General features: G+C 36.6%; 2 protein-coding genes across 3 annotated transcripts in view; one reads left to right on the top strand and one right to left on the bottom strand.

The window, feature by feature from the left end:
* bmp6 (bone morphogenetic protein 6) overlaps positions 1–6,007 on the top strand; it is a 42,928-nt gene extending 36,921 nt beyond the window's left edge. The window contains exons 5-7 of one of the 2 annotated variants that reach the window (XM_058765144.1): positions 3,308–3,384; positions 3,927–4,037; positions 4,129–6,007. In XM_058765144.1, the coding sequence (XP_058621127.1) occupies positions 3,308–3,384; positions 3,927–4,037; positions 4,129–4,278 (338 nt within the window). In that variant the 3' untranslated portion in view covers positions 4,279–6,007. Of the gene's footprint in view, positions 1–3,304; positions 3,385–3,926; positions 4,038–4,128 lie in introns of both variants that reach the window. The other variant, XM_058765143.1, reaches the window with a different exon arrangement.
* A 4-nt stretch (positions 6,008–6,011) lies between these two features.
* On the bottom strand, positions 6,012–17,662 carry txndc5 (thioredoxin domain containing 5). Its single transcript, XM_058765145.1, has 10 exons — positions 17,356–17,662; positions 16,243–16,395; positions 15,940–16,045; positions 15,685–15,781; positions 13,465–13,580; positions 13,288–13,374; positions 12,343–12,492; positions 11,278–11,360; positions 8,460–8,589; positions 6,012–7,560 (listed from the first exon to the last, which is right to left on the bottom strand). Exons 1-10 carry the CDS (start codon positions 17,526–17,528, stop codon positions 7,438–7,440), a joined length of 1,218 nt encoding a protein of 405 aa, XP_058621128.1. The 5' UTR covers positions 17,529–17,662; the 3' UTR covers positions 6,012–7,437.
* Positions 17,663–27,134: the final 9,472 nt, after the last annotated feature.

The raw sequence follows: 27,134 nt of genomic DNA, 5'->3' as shown, positions 1-27,134 counted from the left end.
TAAAGTTATTGTCTCTCAAAAAAAAGAGTCGATTCTGAATCATTGAAATGAGTCGTTTTTAAAACGAATCCCAAGCCATTTCATGTTGACGTTAACATGAAACATTAGCATATTGCCCGCCCACTTGTGTGCGCAGACCTGGGAAAACTTGATTTTCGTATTGGTCTGAATGAAAATGCAAATTCATTCTTTGCCACAAGGTGCCGCTTTTGGAGCAGTAAAAATAGCTGTTTCCCCGGTAATGCTGTACACAAAGCAGCACTGCGCTCACAAACGCTGAAAAGACCAATCAGACCAGTCACCGCAGATTAGTGTCACGCAAAGGAGGGGTTTGGAAAAATGAATCTTTGAGTGAATCGTTTGGGAGTCGTTGAGCAAATAATAAATGCATATTATAAGACAATGAAAGTGTTTTTTGACAATGCATGCATGTCAACCTGTTGTTGGGAACTCCCAAAACCAAAATATGAACCTTTCATAACCCATAATAGGGGCACTTTAAACACAAGGAAATATGCAATGAAAACTTAGTTCTAACTAAATATCGAGAACCACTGCTTTAATTAAATAATCGTCTTTCTGCATTATCAAGTATCATTTGACACAAAAAAAGTATTTGTGTAAATTTTATAATTCATTTGCATCTGTAGAATGTCTAGTTTAATTATAAGTAGCTGGGTTTGGTTCTTATTCATTTACTCTACTTATTTACCAGATCATTTTATTCAAAGCTTATAAGAGACTTATAAGTAAAGATATAGTGCGGTGACAACAGAGGAACAGTATTATTTGTGAGTGTTGTGAGTGTCAGAGGGTTCTGCAATATAGATGGTTGCATATCAAGTGCTCAGGGAAGTGATGTGTCTTATTGTAAGGGATTCAGCTGCTCGGGTGGAGTGTCGAAGATCATTTCACCAACAAGTGGGTGTGAATGTTTTGGAAAGGTGCCCAGTTGTGATGGTACCACTCGTCTGGATTCTGGATCATTTTAATTCGTTGTGCTAGCTGGAAGGTTGCCTAATAAAACACTGCAGCAGTCCAGTCTTGAAATGGCAATGGTTTTGAACAAGGGAAAATTCTGATCTTGGTGACATTGAAGAATGCAGATCTGCCTGGCTAGGCAGTCATAGCGATGTAGTGGGTAATGTTAAGCTCTTCATTAAACTCTACCACCAGGTTCCTTAATGACTTGGATGTTGTTAGTGTTATTGAACCAGATGGACTGTGATATTTCGTGGAATTGCCAGGATGGCCAAGTTGCATTTATAGTGTATATTGAGAAGGGGGCCAAGTATCGAGCCCTGGGGTACCCCTGTCATAAGCTAGTGCAATTTAGACATCCCCCTTGAGCGGTTTCCATCTAATGTCCTACAATGTGTTTCCTGCAAATGTGAGCTCATTGTACAAACTTAGGGGAACTAATTTTGTGTGCTGTAAGTGAGAAAAAAAAAAAAAAGATTTGTTGTCACACATCTGTACATTACTAAACACACAATTAAAGTGTTAAACATTTATTCTAACGTGTATTTATCAGTTGTTTTTCTTAGCTGTATTTAATGACAGATTTTCATTTCATGTTGAATCAACATATCTTTTTATTTTGTTTTACGAGAGGAGTAAATTGAATTTACTTACATCATAATGTCATTACAGTAATGAATTACAGTATGGTTTCATTAGGGAGGCTTCAGCAGCTTATTTAAAAAGAAAACAAACAGTGTAACAGCAAGTACATTCTCAGAAAAGGCAAAAGTGTGGTGTATATGGGATTGGGGGGTAAGTTTGATTGAATGCTGTAGAGGTGGCACCTCCTCTAACTACTCGTCTTGAATGGCATGTCTTGCTACTGTTTTGGTCAGTAGGATCTATGGATGGGCAAAGTGCTGCTCTTTGAGGCGGGAACTCAAAAAAACAGGAAGGGATTGCAGCTGGCCTGAACTGATATCATAGCTTTCTCTCTCCTCTCCCACTCCACCGCACTCAGTAAAAATTACCCAAAAAAGTGCATATGAGCACACCAGTGGAAAAAATGTGTCAGAGTTTGAATTCAAAGCAAGAGTCAGTGCCAGAGATGACCTTCCCCTTCAGAAAACCCAAACCTACCTGCTGCTGACATGCAGCTAACAGGACACAAGGGTGGGGCGGCACAGATAATTGAAACAAACTGTAAATGTTGTTGACAGTGACTTGTATTGGGCACATTTTGTTGCACAGCAAATGTGTTGTGACACTGACAAGGTTAGCAGGCTCACTTCAAACTTTCATTACGACAAACTTTGCATTATGGGATTTTAAGGCATCCTATTGGTTAAAAGTGCACAAAATACTTTTCAAATGATTTTGTATCTGTATGACTTTCTTTCTTACATGTAGCACAAAGACAATGTAAGGCTAAAAATATAACCTCAGTCACTATTTATTTCCATTGTATACAATGAAGGTGAAAAGTGAGGCTGTCATTCTGCAATTTGGGTTATTTTATAAAAAGTACTTATTATGGAAATAATATGCTTTAGACGAATATACTGCAGTGTACTGTTTTTAGACACTTAACTGCAAGTTAATTTCTTAAATGAAAATGTATTATAGTTTAAATGTATAGTAAATGCAATTAGCTGAATGTAAGAGTGCTTTTTTGACCCACTTAAGTAGGTACAACTTTAGATGTAATTTCGCCTATTGTCTTTGAACAAAGTGTATTGTTGGATGTACTGACTAAGCATTTATGGTAAATTAAAATATACTTGCATGTCATGTATTTGTGTGTGTGTGTATATATATATATATATATATATATATATATATATATATATTTGTAATTACACATTACTTCATATTTTAATGAAGTTGTCATTTAAACATTTAAAATATTTAACTTTAACTGTAATAACAAATAACACAGTTACAGATAAAATCATAATCAAGTACTTTACATGTGGTTTATTTAGTGTTAGTCAACACATCAAAACAAGTGTACTTCTTTAAAATGCAACAAAAGACTATTAAAACATTATTTAAAATGTACTTTAAAGTCCAACATTTAACTTTAATACTTACAGTAATATTATTACAAAGTACACATTTTAAATGTGTACTTATTTTATTATTATATTATCTGCAAGTGCATTTTTAAAATATAATTTTAACATTTGAAGTACAAATTTCAATACAATTAAGCACACTTCTTTTTCACAAGGGATCCCTTTAAGACAAATTGACTGTAAAAGTATAAGAACTAAATTTGTATGTTATACTGTGACCTAACAGACGTTAATACTTCTTCGTCTCTCTTCTCTGTGAATAGCAGATTACAACAGCAGTGATCAGAAGACCGCCTGCAGAAAGCATGAACTGTACGTCAGCTTCAGAGAACTGGGCTGGCAGGTAAAGATGAAGAACATTTGAATATTCCAAATCTCATACTTATGGAAGCCTGTTTCGCTTCCATAAAAACTCACAATTCTGACTTTTTCTCGCAATTGCGAGTTTATATGTCGCAATTTTGACTTTTTTAGTCGCAATTCTGACTTTTTTCTCAGAATTGTGAGGTATAAACTCGCAATTGCTAGTTATAAAGTCATAATTGCGTGATATACACTCGCAATTTTGAGTTAAAGTCCAATTTTGAGGCGGGGGGGGACTGATATGTTCGCAGTTCTGACTTTATTTCTCAGAATTGTGACTTTATATTACGCAATTCCAACTTTCTCAGAATTGCGAGTTTATATCTCACAATTATAACTTTTTAACTCGCAATTGTGAAAAAAAGTCAGAATTGCGAGTTTGTATAAAGTCAGAATTATTTTTTATTTTTTATTCAGTGGCGGAAACAGGCTTCCATACATACTGGATCTGCCTTCAGTGGTCATTTAGATATAAAACAAATTAATAATAAACATCCCTTTTGATTGAAATATATTTGTCAGGACTGGATTATTGCACCTGAAGGCTATGCAGCAAACTACTGTGATGGAGAATGCTCTTTTCCCCTAAACGCCCATATGAATGCTACTAATCATGCTATAGTACAGACACTGGTAAGTCCTACTTTATAAAATAAACAGAAAAAGTATTTAAAGTTTATTTCACAGTAGTGAGTGTAAAAAAATACCTTGCTCCACTTTTCAGGTCCATCTGATGAATCCAGAGAACGTTCCAAAGCCATGCTGCGCTCCCACCAAACTGCATGCAATCTCTGTGCTCTACTATGATGACAACTCCAACGTCATTCTGAAAAAATACAAGAACATGGTGGTGCGCGCATGCGGCTGCCACTGACACAAGGGACACGTGTCGTCCTGCCCGACTGCTGCACCGCAGAGACAGAGACAAATGTTTGTGAGGACTGACAAAACGAAATAGACAGATGCGAAAAGCAAGCATTATGATCAAATGTGAGAGAATGTCTCGACGGTGGATCCAGGTTTGCTGCTTCTCATTTTTACACATATGGCCATTTCTCGTGACATTTCGGATCCTACAAACTGCCAAGAGGATGTTCATGTGAATCTATAAACAGAAAATGAACTTGATGCCTTCAGTCTAAAACAAAGACACATGAAGAAAATGTAAATTATGAGCTAAAATGCAGTCTGTATTTAAAATGGTTTCACTTATCAAATATTTAAAGGGGTCGCATCATAACACTATAATTAATTTTCTAAGATCTACTTGTGTTACAAAACAGTCAAACCAGTTCTTTATGACTTTTTTTCCACCCTCATTCTGATCCTTGGAATTAAACGGGATACTTTTTTTTGCTGCTGTGCCTTTAGGACTAGACTTTGTATCTTTCTAATGTTTGAAAGTTCCAGAAGTTCAGAACAAATCATTTTTTGCAACTTTCAGGAACTTCCTCCCCAATATAAATAGACAGTTTGAGTTCTGAAAGTTACTGTAGCTTTTTTATTTCAAAAGAAGCTTTGATTCCTCATGATATGACCTCTTTAAGATCGGAAACTTATAAATGACTATGTCCCAAAGCACAGAAATCAGAACAGGAAACTTTCTACTGCTTTGTGTATTTTTGATGAAGTCACTTGAACCCACAGAACTCTATTTTAGGTCTCAAAAAATCAAATTATTTTAAGTTTCTCAATATTTGCTCTTCACTACCTGTGGTTTGCATCGGTGAGTCAGAGCGAGTGGTTACACACTTCAACAGAACTCAAAGAACGGAACCATTATGCTGCCGTTCCAAGGATGGAACTGTTATTTGATGGCGTCCAACACCGCAGATCTATAATTTCCCTGCAACACCTGCACCCCCGATGGCTTACATCCACAACTTCCCATAATACACGAGGACCTACAAATAATTTAAGGTTTTTCAGCAACAAAACTGTATTCTGTGCCATCGTCCTCACATGGGCTGTAGATTTTCCACCATCTCATGTCTATTTATTGTCAAACTTTTAATATGCAGCTGTCCATCCTTTTTTTTTTTTCACTGTGAGCCGTTGAATGGTACAAAACTCTCGCTGGACAGGCAATATAGGTCTATTATCATCATTGTAGCAATATATTTTGTATTTGCCCTTTGTAATTTGGGAATCGATAATCAATTTTCAATCTTCAACTTTTATACCAATACTGAAACCAAATAATTGAGTTACGTTTAAGCAAATTTTAATGCTGTTTGCATTTCTATTCATCTCAGTGGCACAGCCAAACCTTGACTGCTTTGTTCACATTGACAGTGGCCACATCACTGTGGTATTGGGTTGTACTGTTGGTTGCCAGTAGGCTTATCTGTACTCAAATTCTGCTGCAAGAATTGAATTTGAGGGTAGTAAAAGTATAACAATTTTTGAAATATTGTCAATTTTTTACAACTCCTATTCCTAGTTATATCACATACCTCCCATAAACTGCTGTTTACATGTCTCAACCATATTTGGATGCTTGTGTGTAAATACTTGTACATTTTACAGTTTATTTATTGTTCTTTTCATGAATCATATAGCACAGAGATCATATAACAAGAGTAAAGGAAACATTAAAAACTGCTATTTTTGGAAAAAGACATTTTATTATGAAATTTGTCACAACATGCCTTTTTTTGTACAAAAACCCCCAGGCAGTGTGTGTGTACCCCTCTCACACAGGACAAAAATACTGCATTTTTCAGTGAGTTAGCCTTGACCATATGCCTCCCATAAAGACTTCACTGAATATATGCGGTTTCTCTGATTGCTTTTCCCTTCCTTCTCTTTCAGATCCAGTAAAAGAGAAAAATAAACATCTCGGTGTGGGAATATTTGAAAGGAAAAATGTAAATTACATTTGTTTAAATCAGTGAAACCACTGGAGAGCATCAGAGAACACATACAAATCTATCAGCATTCTTCAAGCAATGATACCAGGCTACGGCAGTGTCAGAGTTTCACCGTCACAAAGTGTTCTAAGCAGTTCACTAATAATAATAAAAGTGGTTGAGTGCATGTGAAAGCCATCAAGACTGAATTACAAAGGGAAAAAAAGAGTGAGTCTCAAACAGAGTCTAAAAAGACTAATCTAATCAAAGGAGAAATGACATGGGAAAAATAATAAAAGCCACATTTGCAGAATAATCTAAGAAAAAAAAATAATGTACCATAAATGCTTTAACCTTTCACAACCTCTACTGCAAGTAAACCATATTTCCACAAACCGTCATTATACAGCAAAAATGATCCATTTTGCATTCTTTTGCTGAGGGTTGAGAAATTACAAAAAAGTATTACATAATGGCAATATTGGGGACATGTCTAAAAGTATTTTCCCCATTCATATGCCTACAAGAATATTAAGAAGCTTTATAAGACAAACTAACCGAAGATGTTAAACCAGCCTGGTTTAAGCAGATCTCCCAGTCTGGCTAACAAACTACCTTCATCTGGTTTATTTTAGAATTTTTTTAATATTCTGAACGATACAACCAATTCAAAACCTAAGACCACAACCGAAACATTTGAAACTCCAACAGAAAAACCACGTACATGGTCAAAGTGCTGTTTGCAAGTGTATCATATAGTATTTTACACTGAATGGAGGAAAAAAGAAATCACAGCAGGTACGCCATTGTTTTCTTTGAATGGTACATGGTCTCCCTGAGGTCATATTTTCTTAGCTGATAGCAAACCAAGATGAATTTCCTCAAATATAACTGACAAAATATGCACCTTAAATGATGTAATGATCTGAACAGTGTACTTTTTTGTAATCGTAATGCTGTTATTTTAACAGATAAAGGGCAAAATCAAAAGTCTGTGGTTGTAATCGCTAATAATCTCATCAACTGATCCGAGATGAAATCATGTACATTCACATTTTATCATGTGGAAAAGACTGTGCTCACTTTAGCAGGTGAGGGACAGAAATGAACAAAATGTAGTGTAAATGTAGATCGTGTTGCTTTGTGGAGGATGTGTTGTGAGATGGAAAATGAGGGAGGAGTTACAGCTCATCTCTCGCTTGCTTCATAACAAAATTGTGTAAGCTCTCTAAGTCCCGCCCTCCATTATGCTCCTCCCCCTGTTGCCCCGCCCGGAACATCAGGAGAGTTGGGTATCCACGCACCTGTAGAGAACAATTATCAAATATTTATATACATTTAGATTGTGTGTAGTAATTAAACACGAAGCCAAGCTAAAACTGCATCCTTTCTTAGTAGCTACTACATTTAATTTGAAACAAACTTTGTGAAAAAATAGAAAAAATAAAAATAAATATATATATATATATATATATATATATATATATATATATATATATATATATATATATATATATATATATATATATATATATATATATATATATATAGCATGAAATCTGGATGTACAATATACACTATGTTGGCTTTGTCATGTGACCTGGTTCAGTTTTGTTGTTCACTGCCATTCACATCTCAGGGACAGAAAAGTGTGCAAAGGATACACACTTCAAAATGTCAACGGAAGTAGCTGGTCACATTGAGTCATGTAGAGTGCTCAAAATCTGTCTAGTTATGAGGTTCAGTTTGTTTATAATTTAACGCAACTTCAGCTTCCAAGGCAAAAAGCAGCTAAAATATCAGATCTAAATATTAAAACTAATAAACTAATATAAATAAAAACTGCCACTTTTTATTGTGTATGCACTTAATAAAAAAGAAAAAATGACTTCGCTTTATCAAAAGTACTAAAAAAAACATCATTAATGGAAGGATTTGTAACTAGAATCATTAGATGGAATGAGACTAAAACATTTGTTACATTTTCCATTCATAGTAGACAGAAAGGCAGCACACAAGTTTTTGGAACAAGCTTAAAAAAAAGAAAAAAAAGTCCTAATTTAAAAAAAAAAAAAAACTCTCTGCCACTAACAAAGTTATGTTGACTCCATCCCTCAAACATCCACAAGACTTGTTACTCTCCCTGCCACCCATCAGGGAATAAAAATGTGACTGAGATCCAGACTAAATGAGCTGCACTCACAGAGTATCTGTTGCAGAGCGTTCTCTCCACGGTGCAGTCCACTTTAGCAATCTTCACATCAGTCAGACCAGGAAACTCCTTTTTAGATAGATCCTCCCAGGTAGGGGCCAGGTTTTTGCAGTGACCACACCTAAAATACACGAACACATTGCGTGAGTCACTGAACGACAGAGGATAAGCTCAGCCAATCAGGGAGTGGCGGGTCTTTTGATCAGCCACTAAGGAAACATTAAGTTGATAAGAGGAACAGATAGGGGAGGGGAGTACACTGTGTGCGCGCATGTGGATATACACACAAACACGCGTGTCTGTCACAGCGCAGGGCTTCACAATATAGCTTAAAAGGGTCATTAAAAATCAAAATGTTTGTAATAATTACATAAGAGATTACTCTACAATAAAAGCAAAACTCAAAACTAACTCCTCAGTTTAAAATATAAATTATAATTTCCTGGATTTGAAATCCAAATGTGTCATCGTCGTATGCAATAAGATGCGTTCTGTTAGGTTAGTCTGTCGGTAAAATTTTTTTGGTGCAAAAAAAAAATTTTGCAAATTTTATAAGTCAACTTTGAGAAACATGACACAAAAATCTGAAACTGCATTTCATGACCATCTTGATCCGTGACCGGTGTAATATGTCAGGGCTCATGTACAGACGTTCTTTGTCGCAAAGTGGTTTCCTGCCATTTATGCATTAGTGAATCAAGCCAGTGACTAAACGAATAACTTCACACTGTTCATATTAGTAGCGTGAAAACCATGTTATCTATATCATGATATAGATTTGTTTACTCTGGGGAAAAAAAGACAAGCACAAATCAGGAAATATTATACAACATTCTTAAAAATAAAAAGAATCATTAACCCTTTTACAAAAATGTCTCAATATAGTTTAGCTTTCTGACAATATTTGAAATTTGAACTTGAATATTTGAACCACCATTTTAAAACAGCAATTGTGCAGCTTTAAAACTCAAATTTAATAAACTAAGCTGCTCAATAATAATAATAATAATAAAAATCTAATTTACTGGTCAGAACAAACAAAGCATTTTTGAATAAACTGCATTTTGCAACTGCACTCAACATTCAAAAACTTAAAGCCAATCAGAACATTTTCAGACAGGCTATGGTATAATCAAACAAACATTCTCGGAAACAAGTCTCAACATCTTGTGACAATATAGCTAATTTACATATTTAATGGGAAAACAAAAACACTTACCAAGAACCCATTTTTAGCAAAGTATTCATTCATCCCGAAATATTACATTTAGATTCGGTCCTCTAATTTTACTTGACAAATGGCATCCCGAGAAATCTGATTTTTATGTAACCGCGCCAGATTTTTCACCTTTAGTATCACTCTACTCGATCCTGCTTTGGATTCTTTTAGAACCACTTTTATTGGCAAAAAAGAAACAGCCTAACTGTTGTCTTTTTGAAATTTTAATTACACGTTAAATTCTGGTTCATACTACAAAAAGCAGTATAAATATAGAATTAAAATGGATTTGTGGAAAATTGGTAATTGAGTTTAAACCAAGGCAGCACATCCTGAAAAACATTGAAAGACTTAAAGAGCATTAAGCAATAAAAAGAGCATTAAGATCACTACAATGTCAATGCTGCTCAGGGTTATTATCTAAAAACATACACACACATACACACAGGTGCATCTCAAAAAACTTGAACATCGTGAAAGTTCATTTTTTTATTGTAACTTATTTCAAAAAGTGAAACTTTCATATATTCTAGCATTTCAAAAGTTTTGTTTTAATTTTGATGATTAGAGCTTACAGCTGGACTTCAAGCAGCTTGCATTCTGTGCCTCTCCAGTCTTCAGACCTTGATTTCTAAATGAAGTGGAAAATTTACTTTTATCTGAAAAGTGGACATTAGGACCACTGAGCAACAGTCCAGTTCTTTTTCTCTGTAGCCCAGGTAAGATGCTTCTGACGTTGTTTCTGTTTCAGAAGTGGCTTGGTAGCCCTTTTCCTGAAGACGTCTGAGCGTGGTGACTCTTGATGCACTTACTCCAGCTTCATTCCACTCCTTGTGAAGCTCTCCCAAGTGTTTGAATCGGCTTTGCTTGACAGTATTCTCAAGCTTGCAGTCATCCCTGTTGCTTGTGCACCTTTTCCTACCCAATTTCTTCCTTCCAGTCAACTTTGCATTTAATATGCTTTGATACAGCACTCTGTGAACAGCCACACCTTTCAGTAATCACCTTCTGTGATTAACCCTCTTTGTGGAGGGTGTCAATGATTATCTTCTGGACCATTGCCAAGTCAGAAGTCTTCCCCATTATTGTGGGTTCAAAGAACAAGAGATACCCAGAATTTAGATTTAGACTGGATTTTTGACTTTCATGAGCTGTAAGCTCTAATCATCAAAATTAAAACAAAAAAACTTGTGAAATGTTTTACTTTACATGTAATGAATCTAGAATATATGAAAGTTTCACTTTTTGAAATGTTACAATAAAATGAACTTTTTCACAATATTCAAATTTTTTGAGATGCACACACACACATATATATATACACTATATATATATACACATATATATATATATATATATATATATATATATATATATATATATATATATATATATATATATATATATATATATATATATATTATATAATGAAATGCAACTATAACAATATAAATAATACTAAAATAACATTGATGCTTAGGTTTTTTATTATATATATGAATTATTTGTCATATCAGGTAGCCCCACCTGCCACTAGACTATTGATAAAGTACCAGCAAAACTGTCAAATTACACCGCACTAACACTTACCATGGAGCATAGAACTTGATGAAGGAGAGTCCTTTGGCAACAGTCTCATCAAAGTTGCTCTCAGTCAAAACCAGAACATTAGACTGAGAGAAACAAAAAGAAGAAAAAAAAATTAGTGGCAGCACATTTTGTACGCATTTAACTTTCATATCATATTTCTACATTAACAGCACTAACAGCGGGGCAGTCGTCACTTAATGGATAGAGAGTCAGACTTGTAACCCAAAGGTCGTGGGTTCGAATAACCAGCGCTCTCTCCACCTTCAATACCACGACTGAGGTGAGATCCTTGAGCAAGGCACCGAACCCTCAACTGCTCCCTGGGTGCCGCAGCATTGGCTGCCCACTGCTCCGGTTGTGTGTTCGCAGTGTGTGTGTGTGCACTTGGATGGGTTAAAAGCAGAGCACAAATTCCAAGTATGGGTCACCATACTTGGCCACACGTCATTTCACTTCACTTCACTAATGTGTCAAGGTAGAACATACTCATAGTAGAACCCCTAGAGAATTTCCACAGGTAATCATATCCTGCTGAAGTTTAAATACCTCTCACTGGATGGTTTCCTTAATTACAACACCAGTTCTGAACATTTGTTTAAGAGCATGATCTCATCTCAAAGCAACGGTTTACAATCTTTTAAAATAATCCTCCAACTAAAATAAAAATAAAAACGAGAACTCTGTAACAGAGCTCTTGAGGGACACTCTTTAGCCATCCAACAATTCCAGCCAGCCAAAATCCCTTTATAAAAGACAAGCTTAGACAGGAAAGCCAATTAACAAAACAAAATAACAGCTCTTTAAGTTCCCCGCCCACCCCTTCCACTCCGGCCCACCAACCCACGCGCACGCACACATGCACATTTGCATCAGCCGGAGGAAATAGCTGCTCTGCCCATAATTACTACCTCGGTTTCAAGATGCAGATTCGTGTCTACGGGCCAAAGTCTGCAGCTCGCTGTTCAAACATCTGCCCGCACACACAAACGAATCAAATCTCTATGGTGCCAAGCAGGAAACTGCAAACAAAACCTGTATTGTATGAAAACTAAAACAGGCACCCACCTCTTGTTTTTCAGGTTCAGTGCTAGGTGGGATTTCGTGAGCGTGCTCCTCCTCTTTCGCAGGTTCATCTTTAGATTCAGCAGCTTTTACGTGATTATCAACAAACTCTTTAAATGAATCCAGATCACGCTTTCCTCTGTACTGATCAACCTGAAAACACACAGCATGTGCACAGTTACTGTTACTGTTCAGTGTAAACACTATGACAACTATCAGACTTTTATTAACATTCTTAATTGATAACATCTAGTTACAATTTGATTCGCTTATATGGGAACATTACAATTTTACAAGTGAAAAATAGTGCAGGAATTTCTTCATGGTTGTGAGGATGTAGGAAGCATAGAAAAAGTAACAGAATATTTGAAAAGCAAAAGAAAAAAGGGTAACATCTGAAGTTTTTTTTTGTTTTGTTATTCAGCAAAGATGCATTAAACTGATCAAAAGGGACAGTAAATAATGACTACATGTTCTTTTGAACACCACATTCATCACAGTTCCAACAAAAAATATTTAGCAGCAGATTAAGCAACTTCCAGTATTGATGATGATAATAAATAAATATTTCTTGAGCACCAAATAAGCATATTAGAATGATTTCTGAAGGATCGCGTGACATTGAGTAGTTGTATATTTTTATTTAATGCCATCTCAGCATCTTAGGCTATTCTCATGGTAAAAAACATATATATAATAAAAATAAAATAAATTCAGCTTTGCCATCACAAGAATAAATTATATTTTAACACATTCGAAAATGAAAAATTGTTCATTTAAATTGTAGTATTTCACAGTATTGCCATTTTAATATATATTAATCAAATAAATGCAGCCTTGAGTATGAGACTTTCAAAAAAAAAAAAATCCTACCAACCCCAAACTTTTGAACAGTAGAATGTATACATATTAATACATAAGAAATTATACCACTCTAGAATTTCTTACCTTCTCTCCATCAGTGAAGAAGAGCAGCGTGGGATAACCGCGAACCTGATTATCTGAACAAGCCTCATAGTGCTGTGTGCAATCCACCTTTAGCAAGCAAAATATGTAAATATCAGAAAACAGAAGTCAATTTTCAATATAGAAAAAAACAAGAGAAGCCACAATGGCCTCTCTCACCTTGCCGATCTTGACACTGTCTGAATGCTCAAAGCTGGTGGCGAGCTGTTCCCATGTTGGAGCCATGGCTTTACAGTGCCCACACCACGGTGCATAGAACTTCACAAAGTGAGAACCTGTAGAGTTGAATTGCAGGGTTACAGCTTCAAAATACAACAAGAATGCATGTCTGAGGTACGATAACAAGAATACATAACGGGTTTATAATCATAACTGATCAAAATGATCACAGACTGCAGAAAATGTGGTGTTGCAGGCTGCACATTTATGCACAAAGAGAAGTGAATTTACAGTGTCATCTCACAGCCAATCTACTCAACAGACATGCCACCCACAACCATATGATGTTACAAGAAACGTCATGAATTGTGTGAATTATGTGTACACAGTACAGCTACGAAATGTGGAAATATATTAATTTAGCATGATGTGTACAATAAATAAAGATGTATAACAAAAAACTTTTGGTGAGCACCCTCTTAGGGTTAAGCAACATCATTTACATGTGCTTCCAACATCTGAAGGTGGGAAACATAAACAGTTCTGTCAAAGCCAGAGCATCATTTCCTGCCTCTCCTCCAAACAGGAATCGTTTATTTGGCTAACGGACGCAACATGTAACATTAAAAGGGTGTATGAGAAAAGGGCTGAATCTGTACGAAAGCCAAGACCATAATTCACCTCTGCTATCAAATTTATTGTCATAGAGAAAACATTATGGGAATAACTTAATATTAAATTAAATTAAACCAATTAAAATCCTGATGGGTGCTCAATGAATCTGTGACACAAACAACTTAAATACTAATACTACACAATTGTTTTTTTTTTTTTTTTTTTTACATATATCATAAAATATTGATATTTATCACAATATTCATTTACCATTTATGGGGAAAGAAATGCTTTTTTGATGGGTGGTTGTGAAAGTCTTTTAGATTTAGGAGCACCAGATGCGACTGAGTCAATCAGCATATTTGTGTTTGCGCTCAGGGAGCTTCAATGGTTTTTACATACAACGTGTTTTTGCAGCGTTGAGTTTTGTTCAGTGCCGAGTTATGCAAGCTCACAAATCCTCTCATTATAACAAAAAGTGCAGACACCATGTAAATAAGAGATTCATTGTTTATAATGGAACTTTGTGAGATAGAGATGAACAGTGACAGACTTCTAATGATAATTAAGGGAGTTTGCAAATGTGATTTTGATTCATTTCATTTATTTAAATAATTTAATATTTCTATATTCAAAATGCTATATTTAAAACATTAATCTAAACATAAATTTATGAATTTAATTGCACTCCTGCCACCTCTGAGCCTTATTAAGTGTCTGTAATTATACATGCCACTTTTGTGTTCCTCTGTGCCACCTCTGTAGTGCAAATTAATATTATTAATATCGATTTTTATTTTTTTTATTATAAATTTTGAAAAAAAAAAAAACACTTTTGAATCTGACATAAAAGGTGACACACACTCAATAAAGTTTGAAAAAAATGGCATTACATTAATGGAAAGGCTAATTTTTGTTATTGATCAGAAGGTGCTAAAAATAAAAGCAAGCATACAGCCCTGGAGATTGAAGTTCATGTCCTCACATATTGAGCGTTGCATGTGTTTGAGTTTGTGTATCAGGCGAAACCGTGCCATTCATTTACACAGAGGCACACAGAACGTGCAGAGTTAGTCTGTTAGTGACAAGCACTGACTGGCTGTTGTCGCATTTATTTCTGCTGTTAGATTAATACATATTGTGTAAAAATGTCCAGAGCTTATAGTTATCTACATAAATTTTTGCACAACTCAATAATATAGTGTTTCATCGCCCAGTCCTACTACTACCACTACATTCAGTATTGATTGAAAGATTGTATTAATTGTCATTGATGTTTTCAGGCATTTTTTCCTAGACTGCATCCATGTATGCAGGTCAGCAGTGAAGTAGTGAATTTTGTTTGAATGCTTCACTTTCCAAATGATGAATTTGTTAATTAACAGGTATAGAGAGCTTTAGAGAACCTGATCAAATATAAAGGGACAAATGCAAATTCTCTTCTAAATAGAATGCATGGTCCCTTTTCAAATAAAATAATAATGTTTTACCCAAGTTGATAGAACATAGTGGTATCATGACACCATTACAATAGTGTAAAACGTTATGTAATGAAACTGAAATGATTTGAATATTATATTGTTAAAAGATGTTGTGGGCTACTACCTTTAGAGATGTGTGATTTGAAGTTTGTAGCTGTGAGTTCATACAGGCCCTGTTTGGGTTCAGGGACTTTGGGAGGCTCGGGTTCAGTCTGGGGTTCCTGGGGTGAGATGGGGAAAGACACAATAAGAACGAGCGCTGTAATATAGTGACATTTTAGAATTACACATTGACCATGTTCTGCACAAAGTGCTTTTAAAATCAAACATAAGAATATGTTTCTATTCATACAAATATTTTAGCTGTGTATGATCTTACTTCAGATTCCTCCTGAAGGGTTTTCAGCATCCAGCTCTCCAGCGCCTGCAGGTCTCTTGGGCCCTGATACTTTACAGCATCCTGATCAGGTTTAAACAACTTCAGACTGTAAAACAAACACCAAGTTAAGTCAGTCAATGATTAATCAAACCACATGTAATTTTACCTTAGGTACATGACTGTCAGGTGATTATAAATCATGCACATAAAATGTTTTACACATCTAAATAATTGTACTGTTATTCTGCATAAGCGAAACACCTTTTGAGTTATGCACAGTAATAACAGAGAAATAATGCTTACGTAGGGTATCCACGGATCCCGTGCTCACTGGAGCAAAACTTTGTGTCTTTTGTGCAGTCGACTTTCACAACATACACTGGAGGAGCTTCCATACTGTTATATTTTTCTGCCAGCTCATTCCACGTCCCCTGCAGCCTCTGACAGTGACCACACCTGCACACCACAAACATATTCAAACACTTTTATCATACTATTCATTACTTTATTAAACTAGTATTCCCTCACATCTTACAAAACTTTCATAAAATAACAGATCAATGAGCCACTACTAACTAAAGTAACTTCTTAAATCTGTGTTAGCTTTATCGGTCAGGTAAAAATCTTCCTCAATGAATCGCTCTCAACATAAAACTAAAATTTTTGAATACAATATACAATAAAGTACAATAAAATACAGTATTCAGAAGAAAGCCAACAGAATAAACGGTTTAAAATCAAAGATTATGGTGGTGTATTAATTCAGGAATATTGTTTAGTGGTTTAGAATCACTTGTAGACTGTGTCTGTCTCTTCTTGCATTGACAGCACAAGTACTGTGGCTGCTGGTTTGATTAAATACCATCAAAGAAAAAAATGGTAATACCACTGCACAGATAGAACTGGGTTAATTATTATTAACGGTGTTTTTGTTGAAACGTCCTGGTATTACATACCATTAATCCTTAACAAACAAACAAAAAAACGAGTATTACCACTGCACAGATTTAAAAGACCATGCTACCATTGTACTTTTTTTGTTGTTTTTTTTTTTTTTAAGAGGATGAGGAAGTGATGTCTGATGTCGTGGCTGTTCATGCTCTGCCACGTACACTAAAACTTTATGACTGCAGGAATTTTAACTTTTTATCAAAGTCTATTATCATCACTCTAATGTCAAAAAGCTGTGCTTCGTGTCTTTATATGGACGTGCATTAGAAACTTCATCCAAAATTGAGTTTACGAGTGTCTCTGTAGATTAAAGTGGCTAGGAGTTAATGGAGTCACTTCAAACATCGCAGCAATTCAACTCAGAACCAACATAACGGCACTGATCTCACTGCATTCACCATTATATATATATATATATATATCGAAATATAATGAAAATATTCAATTATAAGCGTTCAGGTTTACCAGGGCGCGTAGAACATGACGAAGTGTGGAGCAATCGAGACGGCATCATTGAACATCTCCACCGTGTATGTGTGTTTGGCGTGCTCATCCTCTTCTGTGTCATTATCACAGCATATCCTACTACATAACAGCACCAAATAAATAAAACTCGCTAAAAACGGCGTCATGTTCATAACTGAGTAGGCCTGTGAATGAAGCGGAGCTATGAGTTTAAATGAGTGTGTGAGTGAGAGTGAGCCGCTAACAGACAGAGCTGCACAACATCCTAACACCGAGCAGCAGAGCTGTGAAAACGAGCCGTATGATCTGTAGATCTGTGGACTGCGCAGGCGCCCTTCTCTACGCTGCCCATCCGGGCCACCGGTGTACGGAGGCTGATAAGTGCCATGCATTTTTTTTTTTTTTTCTCAATAAATATATTAACACAACACAATTTTAAGCGCATATAATGCATATAAAACACAATTTAGCTGTATCAACAGCCTCTGAATACTTTGTTTTTATAATATGTTTATAATGCATGCAATTTATTAACATTAAATTACTTTACATAGCCTATCTGTAACACAGTAATCTGTAACTACATTAAAATAATAATAATATTATTAATAATAATAATAAAAGGTATGTTTTATAGCATTTACTTTTTTCTTTTTTTTAAAATCTGTAATCATGGTCACAGGCACAGAAGTGAACCTTTAAATTCCCTTATCAGAGGGGGTCAGTAAAAAATGTCTCACTCAGAGAATTTTTTCTATTTCAAGCTCATTTAGGCTTCCTACACCCATGTGACCAGGAACTAACCTGTCTGTTCCCAACAGCTTAAAGCAATAGTTCACCAAAAAATTTACATTTGCTGAATATGTACCCGAATATGAATCAGCCCACCCAAGATGTAGAGAAATAATCATTTCATCACTTTCTCACCAATGGATCCTCTTCAAAGAAAGGGTGGCACCAGAATGAGAATCCAAACAACTGATAACAAATATTATAATAATCCACAAGTATTCCACACTCCATCAATTAACGTTTTGTGAAGCAAAAAGCTGACATTATTAACCCATCATTAAGTCGTTTTAACTTTAAATCAGTGCTTTTGGCCAAAAATCCATAATATTGCTTTGTCCAGTAAATATATCTTTTTGTCTGAATCAGGAGAGAAATATGCATAGAAAACAGTTTTAAACAAGTAGGCCTATGTCAGTGGATATGAAATGTGAGAAGAACTGGGGATGGACTTGGGAAGAGTTATTATGGGGTTATGAAATCATATTTTGGCCAAAAACTAATTTTTATTTTTGTGTAAATTAATAACAAAGTACCTCATTTGTGCTGATTTGCAGACCACCTGTGAGCATGATGGATGGGCTTTATCACATTGACAGTGTAAACAAACAATCAGCCCCTTTCAGAGAGATTCCAGAAAAGTTATTTGGATAACTGTTCTGGGATTGCATAATTTTTCCTGTGCTCTGTGCTTTCATTCACATACATCCAAAACAGGCACGTAAAGCTAAAGTGGAATTACAAAGCCACTTGGCGAAAAGCCTTGAGTATTTTTCTGTCTTAAAACAATATGGGCCTCAGAGACAATAAAGTGAAAAGAGCCCAAACTCAGCAAGATGTTCCCAATTATGCATCGCTACTCAGGCACACAGACGCACATCTGCCTGACTGTAGGTGGCGCTATAATAAGTCAATTTGCATTTTGGTCCATATCTATGGAACCATAAGGGGTACTTTTTCAAATTCTTTCTAGGTTGTTCATCTGATTTGCATAAAACCTTGCACATATCATCCCCAGGAACTCATGACAAAAAGTCATCAACAGAATTTTGACTCGTCAAAGCATTGAGAAAATATAAGTTAATTAATTTGCAACAAGATGCCAATTTTTACAAGCTGATCTATATCTGCTGAATGCAATGTCCAAGATTAACCAACACTCCGTAACCGTATGTTAATGTGTTTGGACTTGGCGGAATAAATCTGCTACCCTGCTGCTGCGGTGGAGCAAGTACCAAGACTTGTTACAGCCGATACATCCACAGAAATGCTGCTGAAAGCATGTAAGAAATACTGCTGCATATATTAAAATAACCCCCATATATAACATATATGAAATCACCCCATAGCAGATCTATGCAGGTGGAGCTGGGGAAGGTGGAGGGTTTCTCAAGTGCACTGCAACTGCTACAGCAAGCACTAGCTAGATATTTGAATGTTAAAAAGCAATGTCATTGACTGATACGAAAAGAACCAATCAGCTGTGCCATGCAGATTGAGTTAGAACCTATTGGACTGCGCCATCAAGAGTTTCATTACAGAACTTTGTATTTGTCTCTTTTAAGATAATACAGTATACTATAAAATTTCTAAAAAAAGACATAATTATTTATTATTGGGATATAATTATCAGGAACTTACTGCCCATAAAGTATTCCATTTATTTTCGTTTTGTAACATATCGTCTTTCGGTAATATGACTTTTATTATAGCTATAGTGTTCTCTCCTCATGTGACTTTTCCCCTGTATTTTGCATTTGTTTTTTGATTGTTTTTGTTTTGCATTTTCTCTGTTGATTGTTTAAAAAAACAACAAAAACAGTACATCCATGAAGATTATGGTCCCTGTTCACAGACCTACAGAATTTTAGTAGCTTAATAGGATTCAGCGAATGGCAGGACATGGCAGAGCCTAACAGCAGCTTAGATGTTCTGCAAATTAGAGGTACTGCAGAGAATATACCTTTACACTCTCACTGTCTACAGCAGGGACAGAACAAGTTAGTTAGTCTTGAGGGAAAACCTCTGTAACGATCTAACACATGTAACAGCCAGTAAACATTTGGTTGTTGTGCTGTAGTTGTTTATGAACTGGCAGGTAAAATTGTAAGGTGTTCTGGATGTCTTGCCTTCATTCTTCAAGTCATTTAGCTTTATTCTTTTTGGAGGTGACATTATTCACTTATTAAACAGAACATTGTGTACTAGAGAATGGTATTCTAAAGCAAGTACAGAGACACATACACCTTTCGAAGTAAGTATATTACCATTGTTATACTGTCTAAGTGGACGTATGGGCTGTAGTTTTAGTGTTTGCTTCAATTATAGATTTCCAATGGGAAACCTCAAGCCTTCATACAGTATATAACTGAATAAATTCAGTTTATAAAAGCCCTTTAAAGTTATACAACATCCAAGCTTGTGGGTAATAAAGCAAAAATTAATTAATTTTGGCACAAGGACAACAATTGTAATAGAAGTACTTACCAAACACTATTAATTAGAATGAAGGACAAGCTGTTTATTTACTTAATTAGCTAAAATTAACAGCAATAATAGATGGAGACATTAGTTACAACATGTGTGAGTGAGAGAAAAAGTGTGAGAGCGAGCACATGCAGCAGGCCGTCATGCCAAAAGAATGAAATAATACCACAAATGTCAGCAGAATTTCATCAGTCAGTTACTGTAACCATAGATACAGCACATTATTTCAATGTTTTTATTATTCAGTAATATGAATTGTCAGGAAATACTTCTGAGAGTAGATCAAGAGTGCCAAGTATTATTTTATGTAGAAAATGTGCTTATGTGGACACATGGTTCATCATCTAAATTAAGCTGCACTACCTTGTACTGCAGGATATCCTTTAAAACATTTATCAACATCTGAAAAAGATGGTAGTTCATCATTGTTTCCCTCGTGGAAAAACAATATCTAAACCTGTACAATAAATAAACATGGTATAAATATTTTTGTACAAAAAAGGAAATCATAGTACCTAGTTTTAAGTTCAGGGTTAAAGGAAGCAACCGTTTGCTAGGAACGGATGCTGACAAACAGCTATAAAAGCCACCCTGGGAAAATGCAGTACAGCAGCTCATGCCAAGCAGTCGTTATGGAAACAATCTCAGACAGGCTTTCATCTGGAATGGATGGTCACGGCACTGAGAGGTTACCATGGCTATCAGTATTGTATTGGGGTTTTATGGGATCTCTTCTGCTGAGAATGTAATCTCTAGCCAGAATTCTGCAGGAAATCTGCTGGAATTATCAGTTTTCCTCTCCCGTCTGGGATACATGCTGCAGGAATTCTTGAAAGTTCAACACCTGTGTCTAGACAACCACACACACAGTTCAGGGAGGGCATATGTGGAGTTTGGTAGCTCGTCTTGTGCTTTCCACATGCTGCTGATTGTTGGTGAGCAGTCTTTCTTGGTAACATTGCACCAGACAAAAGTTCTGCTCCAAAGTGACCTAGCTACAAAGACTGCATTGCTGCCTTCTAAGATACTTTCTTTTGGTTCCATGGTAGCATTGCATGTTTCCTGGAGGGCTGTTTTCCTGCTCCAGCACACCTGCCTGGAAGTGATCATGAAGATGTTGATGCAGCTGGTTCAGGTGTTTTTAATTAGGGCTAGAGCTAAAGTTTGCTCTCCAGGAGCAGATTGGGACACCCCTGCTCATGTGTACTGTGCATACTGTATAACAACAATTAAAAAATAGCATCAGAATACATCTTGAGTGGCCCTTTAGGAAGTAGTTGCTGATGTGGACAGTGGACAGAAAGGAAGCACACTAGGTTTTGGAGCACAGAAAAGCTCTTCACACAGCTCCAATGACACCACATTCCGGTGAGCGGAACTCTGCTGCTTTGGGGCTCTTTAGGAAACTGGCCCTGGACACCTCAGTAAGCTTCTCTTCTGACAGGAACATTATTTTGGCTAACTACAATAGCATTAAAACTTCAGAGATCAATATCATACAACCTGTACCTAGAGCGTGACTTTTAGAAGCTAAACATTTTACAGATTCATGCTGACTGTACTAAACTTGACAATTTTCTTCGCCAGCAGGACTTTGCAGCAGCTGTGTTTGATTCAGTTGTGAAAGACGTGAACTTAATCAGGGAGAGACCTCTGAAATCAAGGCTGTCAAGAGACTTACATAGAAGCAGAAAATTAGCACTTGCTTATTGCTGTGAAGTGAAATGACTGACCAGAGAGAGGGTCCTAGTAAGGTTTTGCACATTTTTAACTTTGACTTTTGGTATGGATTGTGGAAGTATGAGTCTTGTGAAGTTTTTTTAAAGTGAACTTAACAGCACAGTGCTGATTGTCAGGTGCATCATGCCATAAAGATTTGTGAAGACCTAAAAAACTTCTCCAAGTGAATTAGGAATTCACAATAAACCCTAGAGAAACAGCTAAAGACCTTTAGATTTCTCTCACCTCAGTCAGTGTTCATGACCATCGGCCCAGGACTGATTTTTTTTCTCCAGTACATCCTATTTGTGATCAGATTTACAATATCTAGCTCACCCATTATGCTCAGTATTAGGACACTTACTGTAGCTAATAATACAATAAATAAATGCCCAAAGATAAGATTGTGGACAATGTGAATAGGGATTAAGTACATCGCTTTCACAATACAAAGCATATTTCATAGAAGCTTTACAGAATGTCATACTGTTATTACTAGGGCCGATGGTTGTCAACCTTTCTCCCGGAGCCTGCACATTTTGCATGCATTCTTAATAAATCACACCTGATTCAGGTTGTTATCAGTGAAATCTCCAATGAAAAACCTGTCAGTCAAAAGATATTTAAAATGTGCAGTGTTGTGGAGGCTCCAGGAACAGGGCTGAGAAACCCTGACATGAATGATCCATTTAGATAAATCAGTGCTTCTCAATCCTGTCCATGGTGGTCACTGCACATTTGGGATGTCTCCCCAATTCAAGTCTCGCTGTGTCTGTTAATGAGCTATGTGATAAATATTTTCAGTGGTCAAATGTACTTTTAGTTGGTTTTGTTCTAATCAAGAGTAAGCAGTTATCATGGGATATTAATGAAAATATGGCCTGTTGTGTCCTTAGTGAATTTTACAAGTCAGATCAAGGCAAATCTACTATTACTGTGATTGGTCACATTTTCATCCATCCATCTCCAAACCGCTTGTCTTATGTAGGGTCGTGGGGATGCTAGAGTTTATCCAATGGGTCTCGGGCTGTAGAGAGGAAAACACCTTGGATGGATGGTCAGTCCATCACAGAACTAACAGAAACACATACATTCATTCTCTCACTTATACCTACGGGAATTTTAGTGTTCAATTCACCTGTCCTGCATGTCTTTGGAATTGTGGGGGATTGAGGAATCTTCAAGGTTTGGGGTAAGTGTCCTTAAGGCTGTTCCTTAAGCAGATAAACAGCTGTGATGAACAGACAATGTATATGATATATAGATGATGTACAGAACAACCTGGTGTATCACACAGAGAGCGTGCAGGATGCTGATGTAACTAGCTATTGTATGTCATTCCCTGATGTGACTTGGCTGAACATAGTTCTAATAAATACAGCCTCTGGTCTTTTTTCTTTATAGTACACTGACTTCTAAAAATTTTTTATTTCTGCAATCTATGATCAATTCAATCCCCTCATGTCTTTCTTTCGCTGACGGTGGGTGGCACACATCTCTCACAGTACCACCAAATGAAGGCCAAAAAAGGCACACTTTAAGGTCTTGGCTGAACATTCAGATGTCTCATCTTTAAACCAGAGAAGAGATGACACTGTTCAGAAAGGTCACCGTGCTAATTGACATTAACTTGACGGCTGGGGAAAGTCTGAGGTCGTCCCTTTGATTCCGTTTATACATATTGCAAGGCACTTAAGTGAGCCTACTTGCATCATGGTTTGTTTTTATTTTCCCTTTTAAAAGAAATTGCAGATGTTGTCACTTGCTACTCTCATGGAAAACAGCCCTGCCTTGCTGAAGTCAAGCGTGACTGTGCCAAAGACAGGACGCCAAGTCTCCAAACAGATGTATTCTGTTTTTCTTAGTGATGATTTGTTCACTGCTTATTATTGATACCTGTCCAACCCAAATGACTCTCCCTGCTCAGTGGAGAGCACAGGCTACCTAACGGTGCAACAGCGTAGATGCTGTAACACCAGATGTGTATTGGTATATGCAATTGTAGTGGCTTGTTTTACAAATGACAGTGTCACCGTCTGGAAAGTTGTGCATATACCTACGCAGAGTGCATTAAACATTCCAAAGTTTAAAAGTTTGTACTTGGGTCATCAATCAACCTTAGTTTTGCATGACGTACCAGAGTGTGTATGCGTAGAGCACTTCCTGTCACAGGACAGAGGGCGATCTTACCGTAGCTGTTTGTTTCCAGCTCCCCACAGAAGCCATTAAGTTGCTCTGCAGGCGGAATAATGTATTTGATTTGGCCAGGAGTGAGCAGCAGGTGCAGAGAATCTCAACCCCTGGCCAGCTCACTCTCAAACTTTGATGTGCAGGCCAGAGAGGCCCAGGGTGTGCTCTTCCAGAGGATACAGAGAAACATCATCCCCAATTCACTGTTGTTGGACAAGCTGTACTCCCAGAAAGCAGCAGGGTACAACTGGAGGATCATTATCCATACATGTAAAATACAGGCAGAGATAAACGATGAAGCATTTAATGAAAAGTGTCAAAAGCAGCAGAGAGATTTACTGATGCTTTATGTTCCACAAAAGTAGTATAAAATAGAGATTGAAACTTTTAAAAGCTGTTGTAAAATAAGCCCCCCCCCCCCAATTTATTATTTAGGTCAAACTAAATAATAAATGAACTGGATTGATTGATTTATTGACTTTTACATACACAAGGTTTAATATTTTGCTAAATTTTGGAAATGACCGAAAACAAAAATTCTCTCTTTCTCTCTCTCTCTCTCTCTCTCTCTCTTACCAATTTAACAGATCAAATTATAAGGGAAAAAAGTCAATACAAAGTCTGCCAAACGTTCACAAATGTTACTCTTCTTATTAGTTCTTCTTGTGTTTAGGAATTGTTTTATCTATCCTGCTTTAAACTTATTACCTCACCGTGACTGTATGGGTGCAGTTTCTGATCACCTAGTCTATCACTGACTTGAAAATGAAGGCTTGTATGAGGTACTTGTATTCACTTTTGTCCTGGCAAAATAAAGTCTCATTCCACAGTTCACAGATACGTCTAACAAACAAAGGTTGTATAAAGATCACTGATGGTGCGTCACCAATGACTGCATGTGTTCTGATGACAGGTGTTTTACTCAACTCGGCAGACATTACATCACCTCCATCAGCTAAATAGGATCTGATGAAATTCAGCTGTCCTAAAAAGAGGCTCTTTTTCCTCAAACATTTACTTTATTTGTGGGCAGCAACTAGCAGCCACTTAAATGAGACATAAACATGAATTAACTGATTTCAGTTTCAATGAACAAGTCTTGATTCTACAGATCCAGTAGAGCTGTTTTACCCTTGTTTATTGTTAAGGATACCATAATTTCCAGAGAAGATGAATCTGAATCTCTGATGTTGTCGTGAGGTTGAAAGTAAAGTCGGCTCCAGGTAAAGACATTAGAGCAGAGTTTCTTTTGAAAGGAGAGTTCAGGCAAGGATAGATGTGTGTGTAATAAAGCTAGAGGAGACCACTGGAAAACCTTGCACACACAAAGCATCTGCCAGAACTCTTGGGCCCTCTGGGTCCGGGGACTGAGTCAGACGAGGCCTGTGTTAGGGGACATGCTTTTACAAACACACACAGAACATTTATCAATCTTAGCATTACAAGACATGCTTAAAAGACAAAAAGCAAGACTATGGCAATGGTGAAATAGTAAGTAATATCAGTAATAAGCATAATAATCAATTTATTATAATCTTACAATATAATATTTCAAATTAATTTGTATTACAAGAAACGGAACATTAGTGCTGAAAAAACAGCAGCTTAAAGGGTTACTCCACCCCAAAATTAAAATTTTGTCATTAATCACTTACCCCCATGTCGTTCCAAACCCGTAAAAGCTTCGTTCATCTTCGGAACACAATTTAAGATATTTTGGATGAAAACCGAGAGGTTTGTGACTGTCCCATTGACTGCCAAGTAAATAACACTGTCAAGGTCCAGAAAAGTATGAAAAGCATCATCAGAATAGTCCATCTGCCATCAGTGGTTCAATCTGAACTCGACGAGAATACTTTTTCTGTGCAAAGAAAACAAAACAACGACTTTATTCAACAATTCGTGTCCTCTGATTCAGCGTAGCGCCATTTTGGAGAATATCCGCTGGATGTAAGCAGTGTACGCTCTTCTGTGTCAGCCACGCCACAAGGATACGTCTTTACGTTTGTTTACGCTTTGATTTTAATGAAAACAGTGCATCTGGTATGCGACTGACACACAAGAGTGTACACTGCTTGCGTCCAGCGGATATTCTGTTCCTTTGGTCTGTTAGCTGGGCTGTGTGGGTGATTTCTATGAAAGTCAGTGATGAGGGAAGGGTCAAGGATATCATCAGTGGTAACCCAGGAATTTTCCCCTCCCAATATCCCTCCCAATCCATTAAATGTTGTAGTTGTCCCCATCTCTGTCTGGAGGTAAGGATTTTCTTGTACAGATATGCTGGACTCCCATCAATTTCTAGTGGTGGTAGCATGGGTTGTAGGGTGAGCGGGCTTGAGAAAAGAAACATGAAATGTAGGTTAGATTCTATATGTGACAGGATTAATGCGTTTGATGACTTTGAATGGGCCAATGAATCTAGGGCATCTACAGAATGTGAAGCTTGAGATCTCTGATAGAAAGCTAAACCATTTTGCCAGGTTTAAATGATGAGGTTGTTCTTCGTTTGCGATTAGCATTGATCCGTTGTCGTTAGATATCTAGTTGGAGTCTTATGTGGGCCTCATTCCAAACCTCTACACTGTGTCTTGACC

Source organism: Onychostoma macrolepis, chromosome 24 (assembly GCF_012432095.1).
Source record: "Onychostoma macrolepis isolate SWU-2019 chromosome 24, ASM1243209v1, whole genome shotgun sequence".
NCBI lineage: Eukaryota > Metazoa > Chordata > Actinopteri > Cypriniformes > Cyprinidae > Onychostoma > Onychostoma macrolepis.
The sequence above is the reverse complement of the archived record's forward strand: the minus strand, read 5'-3'. Positions and strand labels throughout refer to the sequence as shown.